The following is a 22,519-nucleotide window of genomic DNA, read 5'->3' on the forward strand; positions in this document are numbered from 1 at the left end:
CTTCTTTTAAATCAACCACATAGTAGTTCCTAGTCTGAATAGGCTATAGTTTGCCTAATCATTCCCCTATGGATGGAGTTTGGGTCGTGTTTGGGTTTTTGCTCTTATAAAAATGGTTGCAACAACTTTCATTAACTGTGTCCCCGCACACCTGGATCGATGTCCTCGAGGTGGATTCCTAGATGTAGAATTTCTAGGTCAGGGTCCTGGCCAACATTTTTGAAAGCTCATGTCCAGTCTCCTGAGAAGAAAGCCCTAGTTCACACTCTTGCCAACAGCATAGGAGAGAATTTGCTCCCGCATCAACCTTGGATGTTATCAATATTTTATACCTTTGTTAATCAGAAGGAAAATGTCATCTCATTACTGTTTTCATTTTTGTTTCTTTCATTACTAGGGAAATTAACTATCTTTTCATTCATTTATTGACCTTTTCTGTTTTCTCTCATCTCCTGTTCAGACTGTGTGCCCATTTTTCTGTTAGGTTGTCTTTTTTTGTATTGATTTGTAGGAGACAAGCTTGTGTATATTTTGGGTGTTTGTAGATGTTTGCTCCTGGTCTGCCATTTGCATATTGACTTTGCATTGTAAGGAATTGTCAACAATTATTCTAAGTGTCATCAAAGCTGTTATGTATTCTGCATCTCATATTTAGGAAGGCCTTACTATTGTGAAGATACTTCCTTGTGTTTCCAGTATCTTAATAAGTTTTACATTTGGGGGGCACCTGGCTGACTCAGTCAGTTAAGCATCTGCCTTCAGCTCAGGTCATGATCTCAGGGCCCTGGAATTGAGCCCTGCATCGGGGACCCTGCTTCTCCCTCTCCCCCCTACTCGTGCTCTCTCTGCTTTCTCTGCTGTCTCTCACTATCTCTCTCTCTCTCTCTCTCTCAAGTACATAAATAAAATCTTTAAAAAAATAATTTTTACATTCGGCTCTGTAATGCAATTAAATGTGTTTATGTATTATGTGAGCAGGAAATGGATTTTCGTTTCTCCAGCAATATAGCTAATTGTCTCAGGGACATTTATTGACACCTCCATCCTTCCCTACTGATTTGAAATACTGCCTTTGTCACATAGTAAAGACCCACGTGGCCTGTTCCCCTCCTTTCTGTGTCCTTACCCTTGGTTAGCTCTCCCTGTGGGTCCCAGACTGCTCTGGCTGTGTTGTTTTTAGTATGTTTCAGTATCTGATAGGGCACATCCTCCCTCGTCATTCTTCCTTTACAAAATATTCTCAGCAATCCTTATGCATTTATTCATCAGATGAATTTTAGAACTTCCCATATTCCATTTTTTTTTAAAGTTCCCCTTGGGCTTCTTCTGAAGGGAGTTGGGGGCATCTTGACCCAGCTCAGGAGGCTGAAAGGCCCTTCGCTCTTTCTAGGTAACCTCCTCTTTTAACCTCGTGGTGTCCTTGTCCCAGAGACTGGGGCAAGGATCCCTTTGCCATTATCAACCTGCAGCTCAGGTCTTATTTCTTACCAAACAAACACACCTGGGCTACCCCAGGTCAGGTGTTATGGACACAAGGCCACAGAGCTTTTCCCAACTGGAGCAACCTGGGTCTCTTCAGCTTGGGAGCAGCCCACCCTGAGAGTGAGAGAAAGGACTGCCTTCCACCTCTCTAAAGAGTCTTCACTGTGTTCTAGACAAATACAATGACTTCATCGAGGCCAACCGCATCGAAGACTCAAGGGAGCGGATGAAGACGCTCAGGAAGCTGGTAAGGGGGGAGAGAGATGCCCTTAGGCAAAAGGCAGACTAGGCTGGAAGGACACCATCACCTTGGGAGGCCTGGAGTCCTTCTATTCCTTCTGTGACCTTGGAGAGACCCTGCTCCACTATGGGCCTCAGTTTCTCCATCTATCCAACAGGGCTGGTTAGAGGGTGGTTTCCAGACTCCCGAGATAGGACAGTGGGAGCCCCTGTGGGGTGTGGTGGGGAGGTGGGGAGGCCATCACAACCCATATCCCTTCTCACTCCTTCTCAGATCCGAGATCTCCCAGGACACTACTATGAAACACTCAAATTCCTCGTGGGCCATCTGAAGACCATTGCTGACCACTCGGAGAAAAACAAGGTGGGGGGACTCTGGTGTAGAGTGTGGGGCAAGGAAGCATATAAGGTCCTCTCAGCATATTCTAATCTCTTCCAGGTCAGATAATCCCATGGTCCTCTAGGCGCACCTTCCTCCTTAGAGGTCATTTTGTCCCCACCCCACCTTTCTGTGCTTCTCCCCTGGAGAGTCATCTCCTGAGTTTCCGAGGTTCTCCCAGAGGCAGAGAACCAAAGTTCCACAGTGTCCAATGGAAATCTCTCCTCAGATTTAGCTCGAATCTCTTGCGTTGCCTTTTTCTTTTCTTTTTAAAAAGATTTTATTTTAAGTAATCTCCACACCCCATGTGGAGCTCAAACTTACAACCCCGAGATCAAGAGTCACATGCTGTACAGACTGAGCCAGCCAAGTGCCCCGCATTGCTTTTTTCTAATCAAACCTCTGCATCTTCTGGTTCTGCAGCAGGGAAAATAAATGGAGCTATAGGAATTCTCCCAGTTTTAAGATATCCTTAGAACCTCCAGAAGGTCCCTCCCTATTCTGGGATCTCTCATTGTTAGAGCAGTATGGATGAGCAGATTGGGTACTGCCCTTGGCTGCCAGACCTGGGGATGTATAAGGCTGAAAATCTGGCCTGTGCTGTACTTACCAGGCATCTCCATGCCCAGCAAGGAGGTATCTATCCCCTAAGCCAAGCATAGCTCAGAATGTGGTTGGGGCTCAGGCCTTAGGTGCCCACAGTGAGGGAGGCATGGGGGACTGGAGATCAGAGCTCATGGGGTGTTGACACTGACCTGGTTTCCTCCCTCACCCAGATGGAGCCCAGGAACCTGGCCCTGGTCTTTGGGCCAACACTGGTGAGGACGTCTGAGGACAACATGGCAGACATGGTGACCCACATGCCTGACCGCTATAAGATTGTGGAGACGCTGATCCAGCATGTAAGCAGCCACCCTGGGCTGTGGCCATGTTCCCCTGGGCAGCTTGCTCCTGCCTGCTTGGGTGGATGAGCCCAGTGAAGGGGGAGACAGTTTAAACAAATGTTCCTGGGATGGTGAATGCCCTTCAGAAGGGATGGGCTGTGTTTCTGGACCAAACAGCAGTGGATCCTAGAATCCTTGTCTTTCTAGGATGTTTCATCCCCAGCAGGAGAATCAGGAGCCCCTTGAGCTTCCAAGATGCATGTGAGGGTCAGAGGTGAAGGAAGGTCAGGGAAGGTGCTACGGAGTTGGACAGCCAAGGAGTGAATGCAGGGGCATCTTCAGAAGGTGGCCCCCAGGAGAAGTGTCCTGGCAGAAACAAGCAGACAGGTGCAAGTAGAACAGGTGCAGCAGAACTCGGCCTTGCTGGCCTCACTGAGGCTTTGGGGGGCAAGTGGTGATGCCCAGTGGAGGGTGATGGGTGGGACAGGGCAGAGCAAGGGCTGAGGTGGGATCCTGCACTTGTGCTCTGTATGTCCTCGGCTGCTGTCTTGCCTTCTCATGGCTTCCCAGGGACACCACAACCCCACTGTCTCTAAGGATTCTAGATAGTTTTTGTCCATGATGGGATGAGAACCTAGAGCAGCCAGCAGAGGGCGCAGGAGGCCTTGGTCCTCTGGAGCCAAACCCAGGACAGCACCGCCCCCTTCTGGGGCACTCAGGAATGTTTTTATAAATCACGTTTTCCATTTCCAAATCTCCCTATGGCCTGTGGAGGGAATAGACCCCCTCCTGCTAGGAGAAATAAGATTGGCAGCTGGCCAGGAGAACGGGGTCCTCAGGCTCTGCAATGTCACAGATGCTTTAGGGAAGAGAATCCAGGTCATGTTACTTCCATTTTGTAGATAAGGAAACTGGTGCTCAGAGAGGCAAAGTGACTTGCTCAAAGTCACACAGCTAATAAGTGACAGCCCCAGGATTCTAAGCCAGCTTTGTCTGACCAAAGTTTGTGCTTTCCTCTTCCCCTACTGGGAGGGCAGACTCATGGGTCCTTCCTAGAGCTGATCTGACTGGCCAGGGGCAGTGAAGCGAGGCAGCAGGGTAGACTTTGGTCATGCTGACTGGCCTTGCCTGCTTATTTCCTTCCTTTCCTAGGTGGTCAGGGCTCTGAGCCTCAGGAGGGAACATCAGAGCCTGTTTTCTTGCTAACTTTGGGACCACCGGGGATCCCTGGGTGGCGCAGCGGTTTGGCGCCTGCCTTTGGCCCAGGGCGCGATCTTGGAGATCCGGGATCGAATCCCATGTCGGGCTCTCAGTGCATGGAGCCTGCTTCTCCCTCTGCCTATGTCTCTGCCTCTCTCTCTCTCTCTCTCTCTCTCTCTGTGACTATCATAAATAAATAAAAATTAAAAACAAAACAAAACAAAAACTTTGGGACCACCGGCCCTGCAGGGGGGCGGCGGCGGGGGAGGGCAGCACTCCAGAACTGCCAGGGAGACCAGGGCTGCTGGGCAGTGTCAGGGATCCTGAATGAGGCCTTAGTCTGGGGAAGCTATCTCCCTTGGAAAAGTTCAGCTCCCCAACCTAACCCAGGTAGCCCCTGGAGCCCCCATGGGCATGTGCTTTGGGAAAGGGCCAGTGCGGAAGAGAGGGAGACTAGCCCCATGGCTCCTGGAGAAGCCCCTGGAAGCCCAAGGCCTGTGGTCAGCTGGAGTGTCAGGAATAGCAGCCTTTGGGAGAAAGGAGGCCCAGTGTGTGCACTTACCCTCCCCTAGGCCCCCAAGAGGGAGTCCCTAGACAGTAGCAGCCCTTCCTTTGGGCTGGCTGCCGGGAGGAAGAACACAATCTATCTCCTTCATAGGACTACTCCCAGCATCCAGCCTAGTGCCTGGCACATGGTGAACACTAAGGGTTTGTTGAATGAATGCATGAATGAATGAATGAATGAGTGGCTATTGAGTTTCACCCGTCTGGGCTTTCCCACTCAGGGATTCATTCCTGGGCACTAGTGCAGCTGGTGACTCTCTGTTCTCTGCCTCCTTGGCACTTGAACATAATCAGCCTGGACAGTTGTCTAGGGAATGCGCTACCCCCTCCGTGGTCCACTGAAGTCCACCCACGCAAGTTTGCTGGTCTTTCTCTAGTCCAGAGGCCCTATAGCCAAGGCTCAGTGTAGTCAAGAGCCCAGGCAGGATGGGACTTTGGCAGAGATCGTGCTCTGACTCTGGCTGAGTCTGTGGCCAGTGAGTGGATGGTTGAGGGTCTGGGTGACATGACCTCCTGCTGGACTTCCAGCCACAGCTGTTACCTGGCCTCTCTACCTGGGGCTCCTGTCTTCTGTGGAACTCTTAGACAGCAGAGCCAGAAGGGGCTATAAGGCATGGAGACCCATTGTCGCATCCTACAGGAGGTGGAAACAGGTGTAGAGAGAGGCAGTGACTTGCCTAGGGTCACACAACATGATCGATCATGGCAGGGTGGAAGTGTGCAGACCCAGCTGTTCACCCTCTCAGTGGCAAGTTGTCGCCAGCTCTTACCCGTGTTCACTGAGTCATCTGAAACCCAAAGAGCATTCATTCCTTTATTCCCCTGGCAAACGTGGTTGATTCCTACTCTATGTACACTGGGATTTTTCAGTGCCAGTACTAGTGACCTTTGGGGCCAGGTAATTCTTCTTGGGGGGGCGGGGGGCTGTCCTGTGTATTATAAGATGGTTAGCAACATCTCTGGCTAGATGCCAGGAACATCCCTCCAGTTGTGACCAATGAAAATGTCTGCAGACTTTGCCAGTGCCCCCTGGGGAGTGGGGGAGTGGAGTCACCCTGGCTGAGAAGCACTGAGGCAGCTGTTGAAGGGCACTGGCTCTGGAGCCAGCCTGCCTGAGTTCACCTCTGCCTCTGCTCCTTGCATGCTGTGTGGCCTTAAACACATTACTTACCCTCTCATCTGTAACGTAGAGACAATAATAATGCTTATGGCACAAAGTAGTTGTTGAGGGTTATGTGAGTTAATGGCTGTAAAACACTTCAAAAGCCACCTAGCAGCTAGGAAGTGTTCTCTGAATTAGCGATCTCTGATCTCCGTTACTGACTTGATGGGCATGATTTCATGCCAGAGGCCAATGCAGGTGCTGAGACACAGATGTCACTTCATTTTCTGGGCTGCAGCTAGCTAGCGAAGCTTGGTGGAAGGCCCCGCCCCTGCCCCAGGGGTAGAGAGGGACCAAGAGGTGGGAGGGGTGGGAGGACTACTTGAATTATCTTAAAAGGCCCCAAGGAATTTAGCCAGGCAGAGAAAGGAGAAAGCATTCCAGGCAGTGGGAACTGTATATGCAAAAAGCAGGGTGGCACCAGCTAGCATGCATTCTTCCAGAGGCCTCTGGGCTACCCGGAAGCTTCCTTTAGACTTCTGGGTTCCCACAGCACTTTTGGGCACCCTCAAACCGAATTAAAGGCTGGCTTATTATACACTAACAATGTGTTGTACATACAGGATCTCATTATTTTTAAAAAATTTTAAATGGAGGGGAGCATCTGGGTAGCTCAGTTGGTTAAGTGTCAGACTTTTTTTTTTTTAAGATTTTATTTATTTATTCATGAGTGACAGAGAGAGAGAGAGAGAGAGAGAGAGAGAGAGAGAGAGGCAGAGGGAGAAGCAGGCTCCATGTAGGGAGCCCGATGTGGGACTCGATCCCGGGTCTCCAGGACCAGGCTGAAGGCGGTGCTAAACCACTGAGCCCCCCGGGCTGCCCCTAAGTGTCTGACTCTTGATTTCAGCTCAGGTCATGATCTCAGGGTCATGAGATAGAGCCTGGGGTTGGGCTCTGCACTGGGCCTGGCACCTGCTTGACATCCTCTCCCTCTCCCTCTGCCTCATCCCTCTCCTGCTTGCAGGCATGCTCTATCTTTCAAAAAAAATTCTTTTTAATGGAGTTATAACTGACATGTAACGTTATATTAGTTTCAGGTGTACAACATAATGATCCGATATTTGTATACGTTGTGAAATGATCGGCACTATAAGTCTAGTTACCACCCATCACCATGTATAGGTACAATTGTTTTTCTTCTGATGAGAATTTTTTTAATTTTTAATTTTTTTATTTTTATTTTTTTAAAGATTTTATTTATTTATTCATGAGACACACACACACAGAGAGAAGCAGAGACACAGACAGAGGGAGAAGCAGGCTCCATGCAGGGAGCCTGATGTGGGACTTGATCCTGGGACTCCAGGATCATGCCCTGGGCTAAAGGCAGGCGCTAAACCGCTAAGCCACCCAGGGATCCTGAGAATTTTTTTAAAGTTTGATTTTATTTTAGAGAAAGCAAGGGAGAGTGGGGTGAGGGACAGAGGGAGAGGGAGAGAGAATCTCCAACAGAATCCCCACTGAGTGCAGAGCCTGACGCAGGGCTCAATCCCAAGACCCTGAGATTATGATCTGAGCAGAAATCGAGAGTCAGACACTTAACCAACTGAGCCACCCAGGTGCCCCTTGTGATGAGAATTTTTAAGAGTCATTCTCTTAGTGACTTCCACATATACAATACAGTGTTTTTAACTATAGTCATCATGCTCTATGCTACATCCCCATGACTTATTTATAACTAGAAGTTTGTACCTTTTGACCCTCTTCACCTACTTGGTCCTCACCCTACTCCTGGCAACCACCAGTCTGTTCTCTCTACCTATGAACTTGGATTTTGTTTATTTGTTTGTTTGTTTTAGATGCCTCATAAGTGAGATCATTCGGTATTTGTCTTTCTCTGTCTGAAATATTTCACTTATCATAGTGTCTTTGAGGTCCACCCATGTGGTCACACATGGCAAGATTTCCTTCTTTTTTTTTTTTTTTTTTTGATATCCTTCTTTTTATGGCTGAGGAATGTTCCATGTTATATATATATACCACATCTTCTTTATCCATTTCTCCATTGATGGACACATAGGTCACTTCTGTATCTTGGCTTTTGTAAATAAAAACTGCTGCAGTGAACGTCAGGGTGCAGATATCTTTTCTTGTTGGTGTTTTTTTTCCCCCCTTCAGATAAATACCTAGAAGTGGAATTGCTGGATCATAAGGTAGTTCTACTTTTAACTTTTTGAGGAACCTCTATACTGGTTTCCATAGTGGCTGCACCATTTCACATTCCCACCAACAGGGCGTGAGGATTCCCTTTTCCCTACATCCTTGCCAACACTTGGTATTCTAATCTTTTTTATAATAGCTATATGGGATTTCATTTTAATTCTCACCACAATTCTAGAAGTAGATACTCCTATTATGCCCATTTTACAGATAAGTAAATAGGTCATTTACCTGAGGTGAACTTGAACCTGACACGACAGACTTTAGATCTTGCATTATTTTAAAACTATTTTATTTATTTATTTGAGAGAGAGAGAGAGCATGAGTGGAGGGGAGGGACAGAGGGAGAGGGAGAAGCAGACTCCCCACTCAGCAGGGAGCCCGGCTTGGAGCTTGGTCCCAGGACCCTGAGATCACAACCTTAGCTGAAGGCAGACACTTAACTGACTGAGCCACCCAGGCACCCCTAGATCTTGCATTATTTCTTGTCCTCTCTTCTCTTTCTTATTTCTCTTCTGTGCCACTTATTTGTGTTAATAATATGCCCAATTATGATAAATAATAACTGAGGTTCATGGCACATGGTCATCAACTTGCAAGTCTTATGCCCACCTTCATTCCTACCCTCACTCTGCCCCCCCATAATGACCCACTCTAAAAGGTTAATACATGTCCTTCCAATCCACCTTCTCTATGCTTACTTTATTTATTTTTAAACAAACAGTATTTTATTTTTATTTTTTAAAAGTAATCTCTCTGCCCAACATGGGGCTTGAACTCATGACTCCAAGATCAAGAGTCACACACTCTACCAACTGAGCCAGCTGGGCACCCCAAATCTGTGTGTTTTAATTTTCATCAGTGAACTCATTGGCTTGATTCTAATTTCTATACTGTTAGGATTTCTCTCAGTTATCTTTTTTATTTTATTTTATTTTATTTTATTTTATTTTATTTTATTTTATTTTATTTTATTTTATTTTAAAGATTTTATTTATTTATTCATGAGAGACACAGAAAGAGATAGGCAGAGACATAAGCAGAGGGAGAAGCAGGCTCCATGCTGGGGGCCCGATGTGAGACTCAATCCTGGGTTTCCAGGATCACACCCTGAGCTGAAGGCAGACGCTTAACCACTGAGCCACCCAGGCGTCCCTTATCTCTGTTATCTTAAATGTCATTTATTTACCCCATTTTCATTTTATTTCTTTTCGATCTGTCCTACCTTGCTTTAGATGAATTGATTTTTATTCTCCTGATGTGAAAATTACACAATTTATAAAGCCTGTACTGTGTTTAATTATACAATTATAACAGCCCATACTTATGTTTCATTTTCTCTGACTATTTCTAAAGCTCATCAATATCCATTGTCTTCCACCACATCTGAAAGCCAAGTACGTTAATGTATGCTCACCTGTCACTGGTTTCTCCCTCTGCATTTGAAATCCACGGTGTGATGTATATACTTTGATTGTATTTGTATACGTGTGTGAGTATCCTTGCTTGGATCGACAATGGACTTTTCTATGCTACTGTCCATCCTTCTCAGAGCTTGTTATTCCACCCTGGAGTCATTTCTTTATATGCTCATGTACACAATTAAGACAGTCTTTGTGCAGTCAGCTTTTTGATGTCTTAGAAAAGCTGTAGTTTATACCCAGTTGAGAGTTTAGCAGGGTATAGAATTCTAGGTTTGAAATTCCTGTGTTTTTAAGTCTAGCAATACAGTGAAAATATTGTCTTCTTGTGTCTTGCTGCTGTAAGTTCTAGTTACAGCTAATACTTGCTCATGTGTAAGCAGTCTGTTTTTGTCTTTCAGAAAACTTTGGGTTTTTATCTTCAAGATTTCTCACATATCACAAAATATATTCAAGAGTGGGATTTTCACTATTTTCTATCCTGTTTGGCATTTATGTGAAAACCCTTGCCTGCCTGCCCTTCAGAGAACCTCCTAACGCTTCCCTCCAGGCACTTTTCTGGCCAGGGGAGGGGCTGCTGCCCCAGTGCCGGTGAGGGGTACACAGCTGGGACATCTGTGATTGGCCCACTCCCTGCAGTGGCCTGGACCAGCACTAGATGGTGCTGCTGTCCCCACTTCTGGCCTATTGTTGGGAGGGAGCTCCAGACGCTTGCACTGGTGCACTGTACGAGGTCTAGTGACACACAGGCCACAGGCCGAAAAGCTCTCCCTGAGCCAGCCCTCCATCAATCCTCAGCGCCTTCCCCAACCAGGCTGCGTTTCCCTCCCACACTGGGGTCCGACCTTTTCTCTCCCCAAGAGTTTCTCATAATCTATGGATTTGGGTCCTGGGCTTCATCAACTTCCCTTGGGGACTTCTAGTAACCAGGCATGAGGTGGGGACCCTCACCCCTTGGTGCCCCCTCCTGCCCCACTCCATCTGGCATCTGAGTGGAACCATTTGGACTGTGCAGATCGGGAGCCCATGTCTCCATCTTCCCTTAGCGCCTTCCCATGCTGAGCTCACCACTTCCTTTTGTCTCTTCTGCAGTCAGACTGGTTCTTCAGCGATGATGAGGACAAGGGAGAGAGAGTAAGTGATGCGGGGGTGGGGTGGGGGTGTCTGGTCTGAGGTTGGCCCTTATCCTGGGCTGGGGGCCAGGAGGGGGCAGGCAGCAAGACTCAAGTCGGGGAAGGTCCCTCCCTCAGGGCTTCCCAGTCTGATGGAGGAAACATAGACCCTCTCCTCAGGAGCCTCTAATCTGATAGAAAACACAATCTTTGCCTTCACGAGAGCCCCCAGTCTGAGGAAGGAGATATAAGCTTGACCCTAAGAAAACTGAATCCAATAGCAAAGGCAGACCCCACCATCTGGTTTTCTGTGGAGGGTACAGGTCTTAGGAAAGTCCAGTCTGATGGGGGAGACACAGCTCCTGCCTCCAGCCTTTAGGGGTTCAGTCAAGGTGCTGGGGAAGGCACAAAGCAGTCTAATGGGAGGACATGTAGGACCTATCCTCCAGAGTGCCTGACTGATGAGAGAGACAGTTGCCCCAGTGAGCCTCAGTTTGATGGGGGAGTTGTGGGCTTTGCCTTCGGGTTACCCCATTTTGCGGGATCCACAGTCTAGCCACCTGAGGGCATGCTGGCTGACCCTCCTCCTGTTTGCAGACTCCTGTGGATGACAAGGAGCCTCAGTCAGTGCCCAACATTGAGTACCTCCTGCCTAACATTGGCAGGACGGTGCCCCCTGGTGACCCAGGTTCAGGTGAGTGTGGGGGGGCCTGGGAAGGGGTGGGAGTGGGGTGGGATCCACATCCCTGAGGGTCCCAGGTGCCTGACCAGATGCCTAGCTTCCCTGCTCTGCCCCCACCACAGAGACTGGGCCGTGGCAGGGCCTTCTCCTCTCTGGGGAGGTCCAGCTTTCCTGTGCACCTGCCTCCTCATCTGCTCAGCTGCCCCTGGGCTGGGGAGGGGCTTTGTTTGCCCTCCTTCACTGGTTTCCTTCCTGAGCTTTTTATTTCTCATGGGCTGTGTCCTTCTGGGCATGTTGCTCTTTTTAATTTTTCTTCCTTTTCTCCTTGCACCCCTCCACCCTCCTTTCTCCTTTCCCTGTGCTCTCCTCCCACCCCTGAACCCTGCCCCTCTCTTCTCTTCTTCCTCTCCTCCAGCGGACCTGTTGGAGATTTAAAGGGTACAGTGTGGCATTGCGGCCTCGGTCACTAACAGTGGCGGGTGATTATAAGAAGGCTGGGCAGGCCTGAGGGGCAGGCAGAAAGGTCCCGGGTTGTAAGCACCTCGATGTGACACTCCAGCTACCCATGCTTGTTAGCAACGCCCCCCCACCACCACCACCTCCCTGACCCTCTCATCTGAAAGCCCCTTCTCAGGAGGAAGGAGGCATTTGTTGGAGCCAGATCCTATCCCCTTGCCAGGAAGTCAGGGCACCTGGGGTTGCTCTCTGCAGTCCCCAGACTCTGGCCTTCTTTCTGTGCCCAGCCTGGCCACTTTTGGTTATCCGGACAGGGGGAGGCTTGGCTGGAGGGGGACCCAGACTGTCCAGACATGAGGGACGTCATCCCTAAAAGCCTTTCTATAGCTGTGGCACCTGCCTCAGTTGCCTCCAAGGGCTGGCTCTTCCTGCTTCTGAAACCAGAGCCCCTGATCACTCAGCCCCTTAGTCCTGTTTCTGGGCATGGACCCTCATAGCAGCGTAGCCCAGAGCAGTCCTTCTTGGCTCAAGGCATTAACTTGTCCCACTCCATGGCTGAGCCTCCCCTTTGTATTTTGACTGCTCCTGCCTCTGACATAGGTATACCACAGCCCCTCTAGTTACCAGAGGCAGGCCAGGGAGGGAGCCAGAGGACCAGGTGGGTGGGGGTCGCAGAGAGGAGCCCCCCATTTCTTCTAATCACCTGCTGCCGCACCCCTGCCCTGTGTGTGTCACTGTGTGGTCAGCCATCTGCTCTTCTCACTGTGTGCAGGGGAGGGCCGGGGAGGAGGTCTCACTTGCTTGCCAGAGAGTGTGGATTAACTGTGCCTGTCCACTGCCCCTTCTGACCCCAGGGAGATCCTTAGAGCAGCCCGCTCCCTCCCCAGTCCCGGAGAAGACACTACCAGGATTCGTTTCTGGTTCCTTCTCCACCCCCAATGATATTAAGGGAGTGGGACCCAAGTCCCACGGATGTGATGATTTACTCTTCTTCATAACTCTGGTGATGAACAGATGCCTTGCCCCATAAGGGCAGATTGACCTGGAGTCTGGAGATGGAGCCTGGCAAGGCCCTAATCACCAGCCCACTCTACCTCCTGTGTCTCACCCACCTGCTGTCTGCCCCTGTACTCCATCTTTCACAGGGCCCGTCTTCTTCCTCCTGTCCTGGGATTGGGGTGGGGTGGAGGTAGATGTAGGGCACCCACCCGTCTATGCACTGTGTGGTCTCCATTTCTCCAGAGCATCTGTGATTTGCTGTGTTTCATTGTGGTTTCCGTGGACTGCATCTCGTATTTGCCGTTTTCTCTCCAGTGCTTCAGAGTAACAGGGACAGAAGGGGAGGGGGGGAGAAACTAGACCCAAAGAAAAGCACCGCCCGCCCTTGGCCCTGACCCTGGCAAACGAGGGTCTAGTGACTGGCAGCCTGATGTCACCTTCTGCCTCAAAAGGAAGTGGCAATTGACATCATTGTTCGTTCCATCCCTGTCCCTTAGGAAATGACATCAGAAGTCCATCACACTCCCAGGACCTGGGGAGATCTCAGGTGTCTGAACTCCCTGGTTTCTGAAGCCTCCGAGGAGAGGGAATTGTGTTCACAGGACAGCCTCCTCTTGCTCCAATTTAACTTTCGTTTTTCTCTCTCTCGCCAACAGACTCTACCACCTGCAGTTCAGCCAAGTCCAAGGTGAGTGCCAAAGCCATTCTGAAGGCTTTATCCCTGTCCAAGATAGCCTGCTCTTTGCTTTTAGGTCAGGGGACTTGGGAGAATGGCCATTGGGCCCTGAGGAAGATTCCTGGTCACTGGGATGGAAGGTAGGGAGTACGTGTATGCGAGGCAAGCAGAGAAGCTGCTCCCCTTCGCAGGGCTCCGTGAGGCGTCCGGGGGAAGAGAAGGATCTGGCTTGGGAGTTAGGTGGTCAGGACTTGGCAGTTAGGTGGTCAGGGGGCCAGTGGTTAGAAGCACAGACAGTCCTGGGTCTGAGTCCTGGCTGCATCACTCAGTTGCTCCGGGACGTCAGGCAAGGTGCTTAACCTCTTTGTGACCTGCCGTTTCTGCAACGAGGCCTAGTATTTATCTCCATAAATGGGATACCAACAAATATGTCTGCTCTAGTAACGACACTTTTTGGAGAGCCCAAAGCAAGCAAGCAGAAGGAAGGAAATAAAGATAAGAGCATAAATCAATGAAATTGAAAACATTGAGAAAATCAGTGAAACCAAAGCCGGCTCTTTGTTGTTGTTGTTGTTTTGTTTTTAATATATATATATATTTAATTTATGTATTCATGAGAGACAGAGAGAGAGGCAGAGACACAGGCAGAGGGAGAAGCAGACTGATGTGGGACTCGATCCTGGGACCCCAGGATCCCGCTCTGGGCTGAAGGCAGGTGCTAAACTGCCGAGCCACCCAGGGATCCCCTCAAAGCTGGCTCTTTGAACCAGCTCTCGTAGCCAGTTACTCCTGCCTGCTCCAGAGCCTGCCCTCTGAGACAGCCCATTAGGTGAGGATCGCTGCCGAGCCTTTAGATTAGAGCTTCATGGCCAAAGGCATTGTCTCAGGCAGCTCAGGCTGCCAAAACAAAATGCCACATATTGGGTGGCTTAAACAACAAACATCTATTTTTTTCACAGTTCTTGAGGCTAGATTCCAAGATCAAGGTGTCAGCATGGTCAGTTTCTGGTGAGAGCTCTCTTCCTGTCTTGTAGATGGCAGCCTTCTTGCTTTGTCCTCATATAGCAGAGAGAGAGAGCGTGTGCGATAGAACTAGCTCTCTGGCGTCTTTTTTTTTTTTTTTTTTTTTAATAAGAGGACTAATGCCACCATAATGGCACAACCTCATTACCTCCCATCTTTAAATACACTGGGCTTCAGTGTATTTAGGGCTTCAGCAGATGGATTTGGGGAGGGGGACACAATTCTGTCCCTAGTAGTCGATGAAATCACTAAACATTGTTGACTGGACTGGACTCATTTTTAGCTGGGTCTCTAAGGACTGGCCAGGTCATAGTAAGCCCAGTGTGCCTGACACCAAACAGGTGCTCATTATGTATCTGGGGGGCACCTGGGTGGCTCAATTGGTTAAGCGCCCAACTCTTGATTTCCACTCAGGTCATGATCTCAGGGTCATGAAGAGCTGTGTGTCAAGCTCTGCACTTCTCATGCTTGAGATTTCTCTCTCCCTCTCCCTCTGCTCTCCCCTCTCTGCTTGCACACATACTGTCAAAAAAAAAAAAGAAAGAAAGAAAGAAAGAAAGAAAGAAAGAAAGAAAGAAAGAAAGAAAGAAAGAAAGAAAGAAGGAAGGAAAAAGGAAGGGAAGGGAAGGGAAGGAAAGGAAAGGAAAAAGGCTGCTTTAGTCTGGTACAGAGGTCCTCTGCAACCTCTCCATAGAACCTCTGACTGCACACCTGTGGGGCGAGGAGCTTCCTCCATCATAATATTGCCAGGGCAAAGAGAAAATTCATTATAGTGACCTGAATCTAGCTGAATCTAGCTGCATGTAACTTCCACCCATTGCTCCTGCTAGCCTCTGGTTTTCCAGAGCCTCTCCTGACCTCTGCATTCCTGGAAGTGACCACTATGACCTCACTGCTTCTGTAACTAGCAAGGATGAGAGGATAATTTGATCAGATGGTCCTAGTGGCCTCTCCAGTCTCTCAGAGAGCATTGGCCAGAAGAGAAAGTGGCACTGGCCACCCTGTGCTTTGGGTTGATCACAGCAGAGCTGCCATATCTCACAACTCCAAGGATTGCCTTCTGGAGTCATGCCGTGTTGACAGCCACAGCCCAGGAGCCACATTTCTTTGAATCCTGACTGCCTGACATGCTTCACCTTTCTCAGAATGAGCTGTTGTGAGGGACAGTACATAGGTTGCGGTGGCCACATGAGACATCTCTGTGTCTCCATTATTATGCTGTGGCTGAAACAGGAGGTGACCTATGAAGAGGGGTCACAGGGCAGGCCATTCCAGCCAACAGGGGGACCAGTTTCAGCCTCTGCTTCTGCAGGGCTTCCTGTGTCAAGGGGACTGCATTCACCCATTTGTCCATTCACTTAATATTTATTGAGCACCTGTTATGTGCCAGGCACTGTGCTAGGAGCCATGGATGCAAACACAGATTAGCCACAGACCTTGCTCTCAAGGAAGTCAGAGTTTGATACAGATCCTGTGGAAACAGACCTATCCTGATGGGAGAAGAGCAGGTGTAGATGTATTTTCAAAGGGCTATGGGAGGGCTGAGAGGTAGATACATGGAGGATGCCATGTTTGAGCTGGGCCTAGTAGGAGGACTTAAGAGTTTATCAAGCACAAAGGGTGGGCCAGGGGGTGGTGGGCTGTCAGTGTTAAAGTGCAAGTAAGTCTGGCAGGTGGGTATCACTCGAGTGAAGGCTGTGTTGGGGTTGGGGTAGAGAGGACCTTAGGCTGGGAAAGTTGGGAACAGATTGTGAAGGGCCCTGAGTCTGGGCTTCATCCTGATGGAGGTGGAGGGGTCCTGCAGAGTCTTGGAGGTGATGGGATTCCTGCCTAGTCTTAGAAGGACTGATTGCTCTGGAGGAGGGACTGGGGTAAGGCAAAGGTGGAGGCAGGGAGTCCTATTAGAGAAGGCAGAAAAGCCCAGAAAAGGCAGAGTGAGGGTCTGGAAAGAGGATGGTGAAGATGGGCTGGCTTTGAGAGTCACTTCAGGAGAATTGAGAAGAAACAGGGGAGAGGAAGGAGGCCGGGAATCACTTTAAGGTGGGGAACATGAATGCAGGTGGTTTGGGGCTGGGGAGTAGGGAGTGTAGTGTGGTTGCAGACAGGTGAGTTTCAGGTCCTTGTAGAAACCTTGCTGGAGACGATTCACGATTCACCGTTGGATTCACCGTTGTGAGAAGAGTTCTGGAGTTCAAGAGATAGTTTGGTGTTGGCCGGTGATGGGCAGCCTGGGCTCTGCTGGAGCATCATGGAAGGCCGGGGCCAGAAAACACCCACAGGGGCTTAGCAGTGAGAATAGGGCAGGAAGTTGCCCAGCATGGGAAATCACTGCTCGGGGAGCAGCTTCAACGCAAACCATTAGATTGTGCAGGATTGTGTGGCCACTTCTGGCCGAAGAGCCGAGGGCTGGATTGATGTGAGATTGGGGATTGTGGGTGGGGTGCAGGTGGGAAGCCTGAAATGCCAGCCTGTGGGCTGCAGTGGGAAGGGGAAGTGACCTTGGGCCGGTTGCCCTGGAGAGGCCCATACATGCAGCGCAGGTGGACAGGCAGGTTTCCCAGGTGGGGGTGAGTGGAGATGGAGGGGATAGAAGCCTGGATCAGGGAGGTCCCGCCAGGCTCTGGTGGTTATAATCCGGGGCAGTACATGTGAAGCGGGTTCAAACTGCCAGGCGTATTCCCTGTTGAGAGACTGTTCCCACCAGAGCTGTGTGTAAAAGGGCTTATCTAGCGCTGGGCACGGGAATGGGGTGGAAGCTGGGCGGAGGTGGGGGACGGGCCCCAGCTCACTCGGAGGAGCCGAAAGTGTGGACGGAGGCCGGAGCGGGGGCGGGTGCCGGTGCGGTCTCCCGGCTGGGGAGGGACGCTCCCGCGGGGGCAGCCGCGTTCCGGGTGGGCCGACGGCTGGGGGGGGGGGGTGCCGCGGTGCGGGTGGCCTCCTGCCTCCTGCATCCTGCATCCTGGCCTATCTCCCGCGCAGGGCTCGTGGGCCCCCAAGAAGGAGCCGTACGCCCGGGAGATGCTGGCGATCTCCTTCATCTCGGCGGTCAACCGCAAGCGGAAGAAGCGGCGGGAGGCGCGGGGGCTGGGCAGCAGCACCGACGACGACTCGGAGCAGGAGGCGCACAAGCCCGAGGCGGGGGCGCCGGCGCCGGGGGCGCGGGACCAGCCGGAGGGGCCGCCGCCGGCCGCCGCCGCCGCCGCCGCCGCCGCCGCCGCCGCCGCCGCCCCCCCGGAGGCCCCGGGCCGCCTCAGCCCCCCGGCGGCGCCGGACGAGCGGCCGGCCGCGGACACGCGCTCCATCGTCTCGGGCTACTCCACGCTGTCCACCATGGACCGCAGCGTGTGCTCGGGCGCCGGCGGCCGGCGGCCGGGCGCGGGGGACGAGGCGGACGACGAGCGCAGCGAGCTGAGCCACGTGGAGACGGACACGGAGGCCGGCGCGGGACCCGGGGGGCGCCCTGCGCGCCGGCCCTCCTTCAGCTCGCACCGCCTCATGCCCTGCGACACCCTGGCGCGCCGCCGCCTGGCCCGCAGCCGCCCGGACGCCGAGAGCCCGGGCGGGGGCGGGGGCGGGGGCGCGGGCGCGGGCGCGGGCGGGGGCGCGGGGCGGGGCGGGGGCCGCGCCGCGGAGCCGCCGGGCTCGGCCTCGTCCAGCAGCCAGGAGTCGCTGCGCCCCCCGGCGGCGGCGGCGGCGGCGGCGGCGGCGCTGGGCTCGCGGCCGTCGCGCATCGAGGCGCTGCGGCTGCGCCTCCGCGGCACCGCGGACGACATGCTGGCCGTGCGGCTGCGGCGGCCGCTGTCGCCCGAGACGCGGCGGCGCCGGAGCAGCTGGCGGCGCCACACGGTGGTGGTGCAGAGCCCGCTGACCGACCTCAACTTCAACGAGTGGAAGGAGCTGGGCGGCGGCGGCCCCCCGGAGCCCACGGGCCCGCGGGCGCACAGCGACAACAAAGACTCGGGCCTCAGCAGCCTGGAGTCCACCAAGGCGCGGGCCCCGGCGGCGGCGCCCTCGCTGCCGCCCGGGGACCCGGGGGCCCTGCAGAGCCAGCCCCCGCGCCGCTCGGCCGCCTCCCGCCTCCATCAGTGTCTGTGACCAGCACCCCCGTAGCGCCGGTCCCCTCCCCCAGGCCTCTGTGGCCTGCGGCCCCCTCCCCTTGTCCCCCGGGCGTCCCTCGAGTCTGTGTGCAGGGCTGGTAGGACGTGGGCAGGCGAGAGGCCCCCGCAGCCGTCAGAGCAGCGGGGAGACCGGAGGCACGGGCTGCTGGGGCTCTGTGGCAGAGTGGGCCCTTCGTGCTGCTCTTAGAGACCCTTGGTGGCCACGGGGCGTGGCTAAGGACCCCCCAAGTCTCAGACTAAAGGAAAGACACAGGGTGATGCTGGCTCTTGGCATCTTTCCTCTGCCCCTGCCTAGTAGCTCCTAGCTCCTGGCTGAGGGGAACGGGGTGTATGTATGTCAGGGGAGAGGAGATGGAGGGGGTAGTGTCCCTGGGACGCAGGGCATGTGTGCCACTGTGCCAGTCACTGTCAGAAGATGTTTCCGTGGCAACTTCTGCCCCTCCCGCCCCCTTGATTCCTGGCCTGCCCCACACCACACACCTGCCTGCCCCCCCGGGGCTTCTTGCCTTTGGTGCATCCAGGGATCCTGCCCCCTGCTGCTTGTCAGAGCCAGAGAAGGAAGCTAGGGCCACTCCACAGAGGCAGGGCTGAGTCTTACCAGGGTTACTCCCCTCACCAACTTTTTGCCAACCTCTAAACCACCCTTACTAGGCGTGGTGACCATGAGGAGCTAGCTGCCAGTTCCCCAGCGAGTTTTGGGAGGGTCCAGTGTGCCCCCCTCCCAAGACCTCCATTGCCCGTCCTTTTATTCTTCCAGCTGTGCCTGCTTCTTCCACAACTCAGGCACACAGACCCCCACCTCCTTCCCTGTAGGAGGGGGCGTAGTAAACATCCCTGGTGTCTCTCTCGGTCTCTCTCTCTTGTTCTCTGTCCCTCCCTCTCTCTCTCAAACACACCACACCACACACACACACACACACACACACACACACACACTGATTTATGGGGTCTGAGCTGGGCTGTTCCTTCAGGATGGGCGGGACCCAGCCCCCTCCCCTTCTCCCCACATGTTGTAAATAGACCTCAGACCACCAGGCCTCCCCACACACGCCCTCACTTATTCCAGGGAAGCCCAGGTGGGGTTGTGAACCCCACTGCCATGTCTATCAGTCCTCTCGTTTTATGCAAAGATTTGCTGTAGAGTTCACTCTCCTCCCTCCCTCCCTCCCTCTTCCTTTTATTGTAAATATTGTCTCTAAATGTGTAACATATTATAAAGAATTTATAAGGATTTTTAAAGATGTTTTGCTCCTTTAAAAAAGTGTTGTAACAGTGTTGGATAAGCCTCTGGCCCCACGTGCGCATGTCTCCTTTCACTGTGTCCTTGACACACCTCTCTAGGCGACAACTAAGATTTCCTGCTTCTGAAAAGTCCTGTCTTAAAAGTATAGTCTATATCTTGGAAATAAATGGCCTTCCTTGAGGCACGAGTCAGCTGTGTCGCTTGTTTCGGAGGGAGGAAAGGGCCGAAGTGGGGCTGGGATGGAGAAGGGGTGAGGGGCTGGCCGGGGGCTGGCAGAGTGGAGGCAAACCTCTGCCTCCCGGTAGCTCTGTAGGTATTCTCGGGGACTTGCATGAGCAGTGACATAGGTGCAGAATACAAGATGGAAGGGTGCCTGACCCTCAATGGGGCAAGAGGTTTTCATGTGTATCTGCTTTCTGAATTCCTCCAGAGGCCAGGTAGGTGCCTGGGCACCTTCCTTCTCAGGCCTGCCCAAACCTTCAGAATGGTCCAGAGGTACTGCCCAGCAGACAAGAGACTTGGACAAGGCCCAGGCCACCAATAGGCCCATCCTGGCTGGCGTCATCATGGGCACCCCAGACCTGTGCGATATCCTGAGAGAACAAGAATGGGTTTTGCCCATTATCTTAGGCCACATGTGTGAGTTTACAACATGGGATGGGCTTCCTTCAATGTCATGGTTCTATGGTTGCCTCTGCTAGCTTCCAGACTGCCTGTGACGATGAGCCTAGTATCCTGTAGGAGAAGCAGGTGACAGTCATCAAAACCTAGGGGAGAGCCCTGGAGCTGGGTAGAGCTCACTCGCTGAGTCCTCCTTCCTTTCTTTCTTTTTTTTAGAATGGCTTTATTTTATTTTATTTTTTTAAATTTATGATAGTCCGAGAGAGAGAGAGAGAGAGAGAGAGAGAGAGAGGCAGAGACACAGGCAGAGGGAGAAGCAGGCTCCATGCACCAGGAGCCCGATGTGGGATTCGATCCCGGGTCTCCAGGATGGCGCCCTGGGCCAAAGGCAGGCGCCAAACCACTGCGCCACCCAGGGATCCCCCTCCTTCCTTTCTTTACCCTTTCCCACCGCCCAGGTTATTTTTGTCTGGCAAATGAAGTCACAGCTAGTGTCGTGGGCTCATACCAGGCCCCAAGGGCTTTACAAGTCCTAACTCAGTCCTGCAACACTTTTGAGCTCATCATTGTTATTTCCAGTTTATATAGGAGGAAACTAAGGCACAGAGAAGTGACATGACCTGTCCAAGGTCACACAGCTAGTAAGTTGGTGAAGCCAGGATAAATCTAAGAGAAAGGACCTAAAACTAAGGTTATTGGCCCTTTGGACCATCTTCTCCAGGCTGTAGTAGGCTTTGGATGAGAATGGATCAAAACCTTGTGCTCTCCAAAAACAAAGGGAAACGAAGACATGTCCAGGAAGGAAAAACAATTTGTCATTAGCAAGCTTGCCCAATGAGAAATACTCCGGGGAGGCCTACGAGCCGAAATGAAAGTACACTCAATGATAACATGAATGCACACAGAGAAATGACAGGCATCAGCGAGGGTAACTACATAGATATTATGAAAGTATAAACTTTTTTTTATTTGTAATTTTTTGTCTTTAACTCATTTTTTTTGTCTTTAAAAGGCAACTGCATAGGGGTTCCTGGCTAGCTCAGTCGGTAAAACATCTGATTCTTGATCTCGGGATCATGAGTTCAAGCCTCATGTTGGGCAGGGAACCTACTTTAAAATAAAATGAAATTTCAAGCCCATTATTTTAAAAATAAAAGGCAACTGCATAAAGCAATAATTACAAAACTGTGTTGGCAGGCTTATAACCTGTACAGAGGAGATTTGTATGACAATAATCGTGCAAAGATATGGAAAGGGAATGTGCTAGACCAAAGTTTTTATACACTATTAAGATTAAATTAGTATTTACCCAAACTATATTGTTTATTTTCTCTTTTTAAGTTTATTTATTTTTTTAGTAACCACTACACCCAATGTGGGGCTTGAACCCATGACCCTGAAATCAACGAGTCACATGCTCTTCATCTTCTGAATGAGCCAGCCTGGCGCCCCAAAGCTAAACTATTGTAAGTGAAGATGTTGCTAATTGTCATCCCCAGAGCAACCGCTAAGAAGATCATTCCAAAAAACACTATAAGTGAAACAAGGAATTTAAAAGATGCACTAGGAAATATCCATCTTAACAAAAGAAGGCAGGAATCAAGAAATAGGAAACAACAACAATAAAAAGCCCATAAGGGATCCCTGGGTGGCGCAGCGGTTAAGCGCCTGCCTTTGGCCCAGGGCGCGATCCTGGAGACCCGGGATCGAATCCCACATCGGGCTTCCGGTGCATGGAGCCTGCTTCTCCCTCTGCCTGTGTCTCTGCCTCTCTCTCTCTCTCTCTGTGTGACTATCATAAATGGATAAATAAATAAAAAAAATAAAATAAAAAGCCCATAAGACGTTAAAAAATAGCAAAATGGCAGACATAAATCTTACCTCCTCTGTGAGTACGTTGGACATAAATGGTACAAACAGCCCAATCAAAGGCAGGGAGTGGCAGGATAGATTTAAGCACACGATCAAACTACATGCGGTTTATAAGAAATTTACCTTAGACTCAAAGACGCAAAAAGTTTAAAGTAAAAGGATAGAAATAGATGCCACACAGAGTTACCAACAGAGAGCTGGAGTAGCTATAAAATTTTGAGACAA

The 22,519-nt window shown here is 51.3% G+C and overlaps 1 protein-coding gene across 1 annotated transcript in view; it reads left to right on the plus strand.

Annotated features, from left to right (window-relative positions):
• The window catches only part of ARHGAP23 (Rho GTPase activating protein 23), a 73,128-nt gene extending 53,147 nt beyond the window's left edge, over window positions 1-19,981 (plus strand). Inside the window, exons 18-24 of the mRNA XM_072780311.1 lie at window positions 1,656-1,729; window positions 1,997-2,086; window positions 2,878-3,003; window positions 10,585-10,626; window positions 11,202-11,298; window positions 13,398-13,429; window positions 17,420-19,981. Coding sequence (XP_072636412.1) covers window positions 1,656-1,729; window positions 1,997-2,086; window positions 2,878-3,003; window positions 10,585-10,626; window positions 11,202-11,298; window positions 13,398-13,429; window positions 17,420-18,535 — 1,577 coding nt within the window. The 3' untranslated portion in view covers window positions 18,536-19,981. The remainder of the gene's footprint in view (window positions 1-1,655; window positions 1,730-1,996; window positions 2,087-2,877; window positions 3,004-10,584; window positions 10,627-11,201; window positions 11,299-13,397; window positions 13,430-17,419) is intronic.
• Window positions 19,982-22,519: the final 2,538 nt, after the last annotated feature.

Source organism: Canis lupus, chromosome 16 (assembly GCF_048164855.1).
Source record: "Canis lupus baileyi chromosome 16, mCanLup2.hap1, whole genome shotgun sequence".
In the NCBI taxonomy this organism is placed as follows: Eukaryota; Metazoa; Chordata; class Mammalia; order Carnivora; family Canidae; genus Canis; species Canis lupus.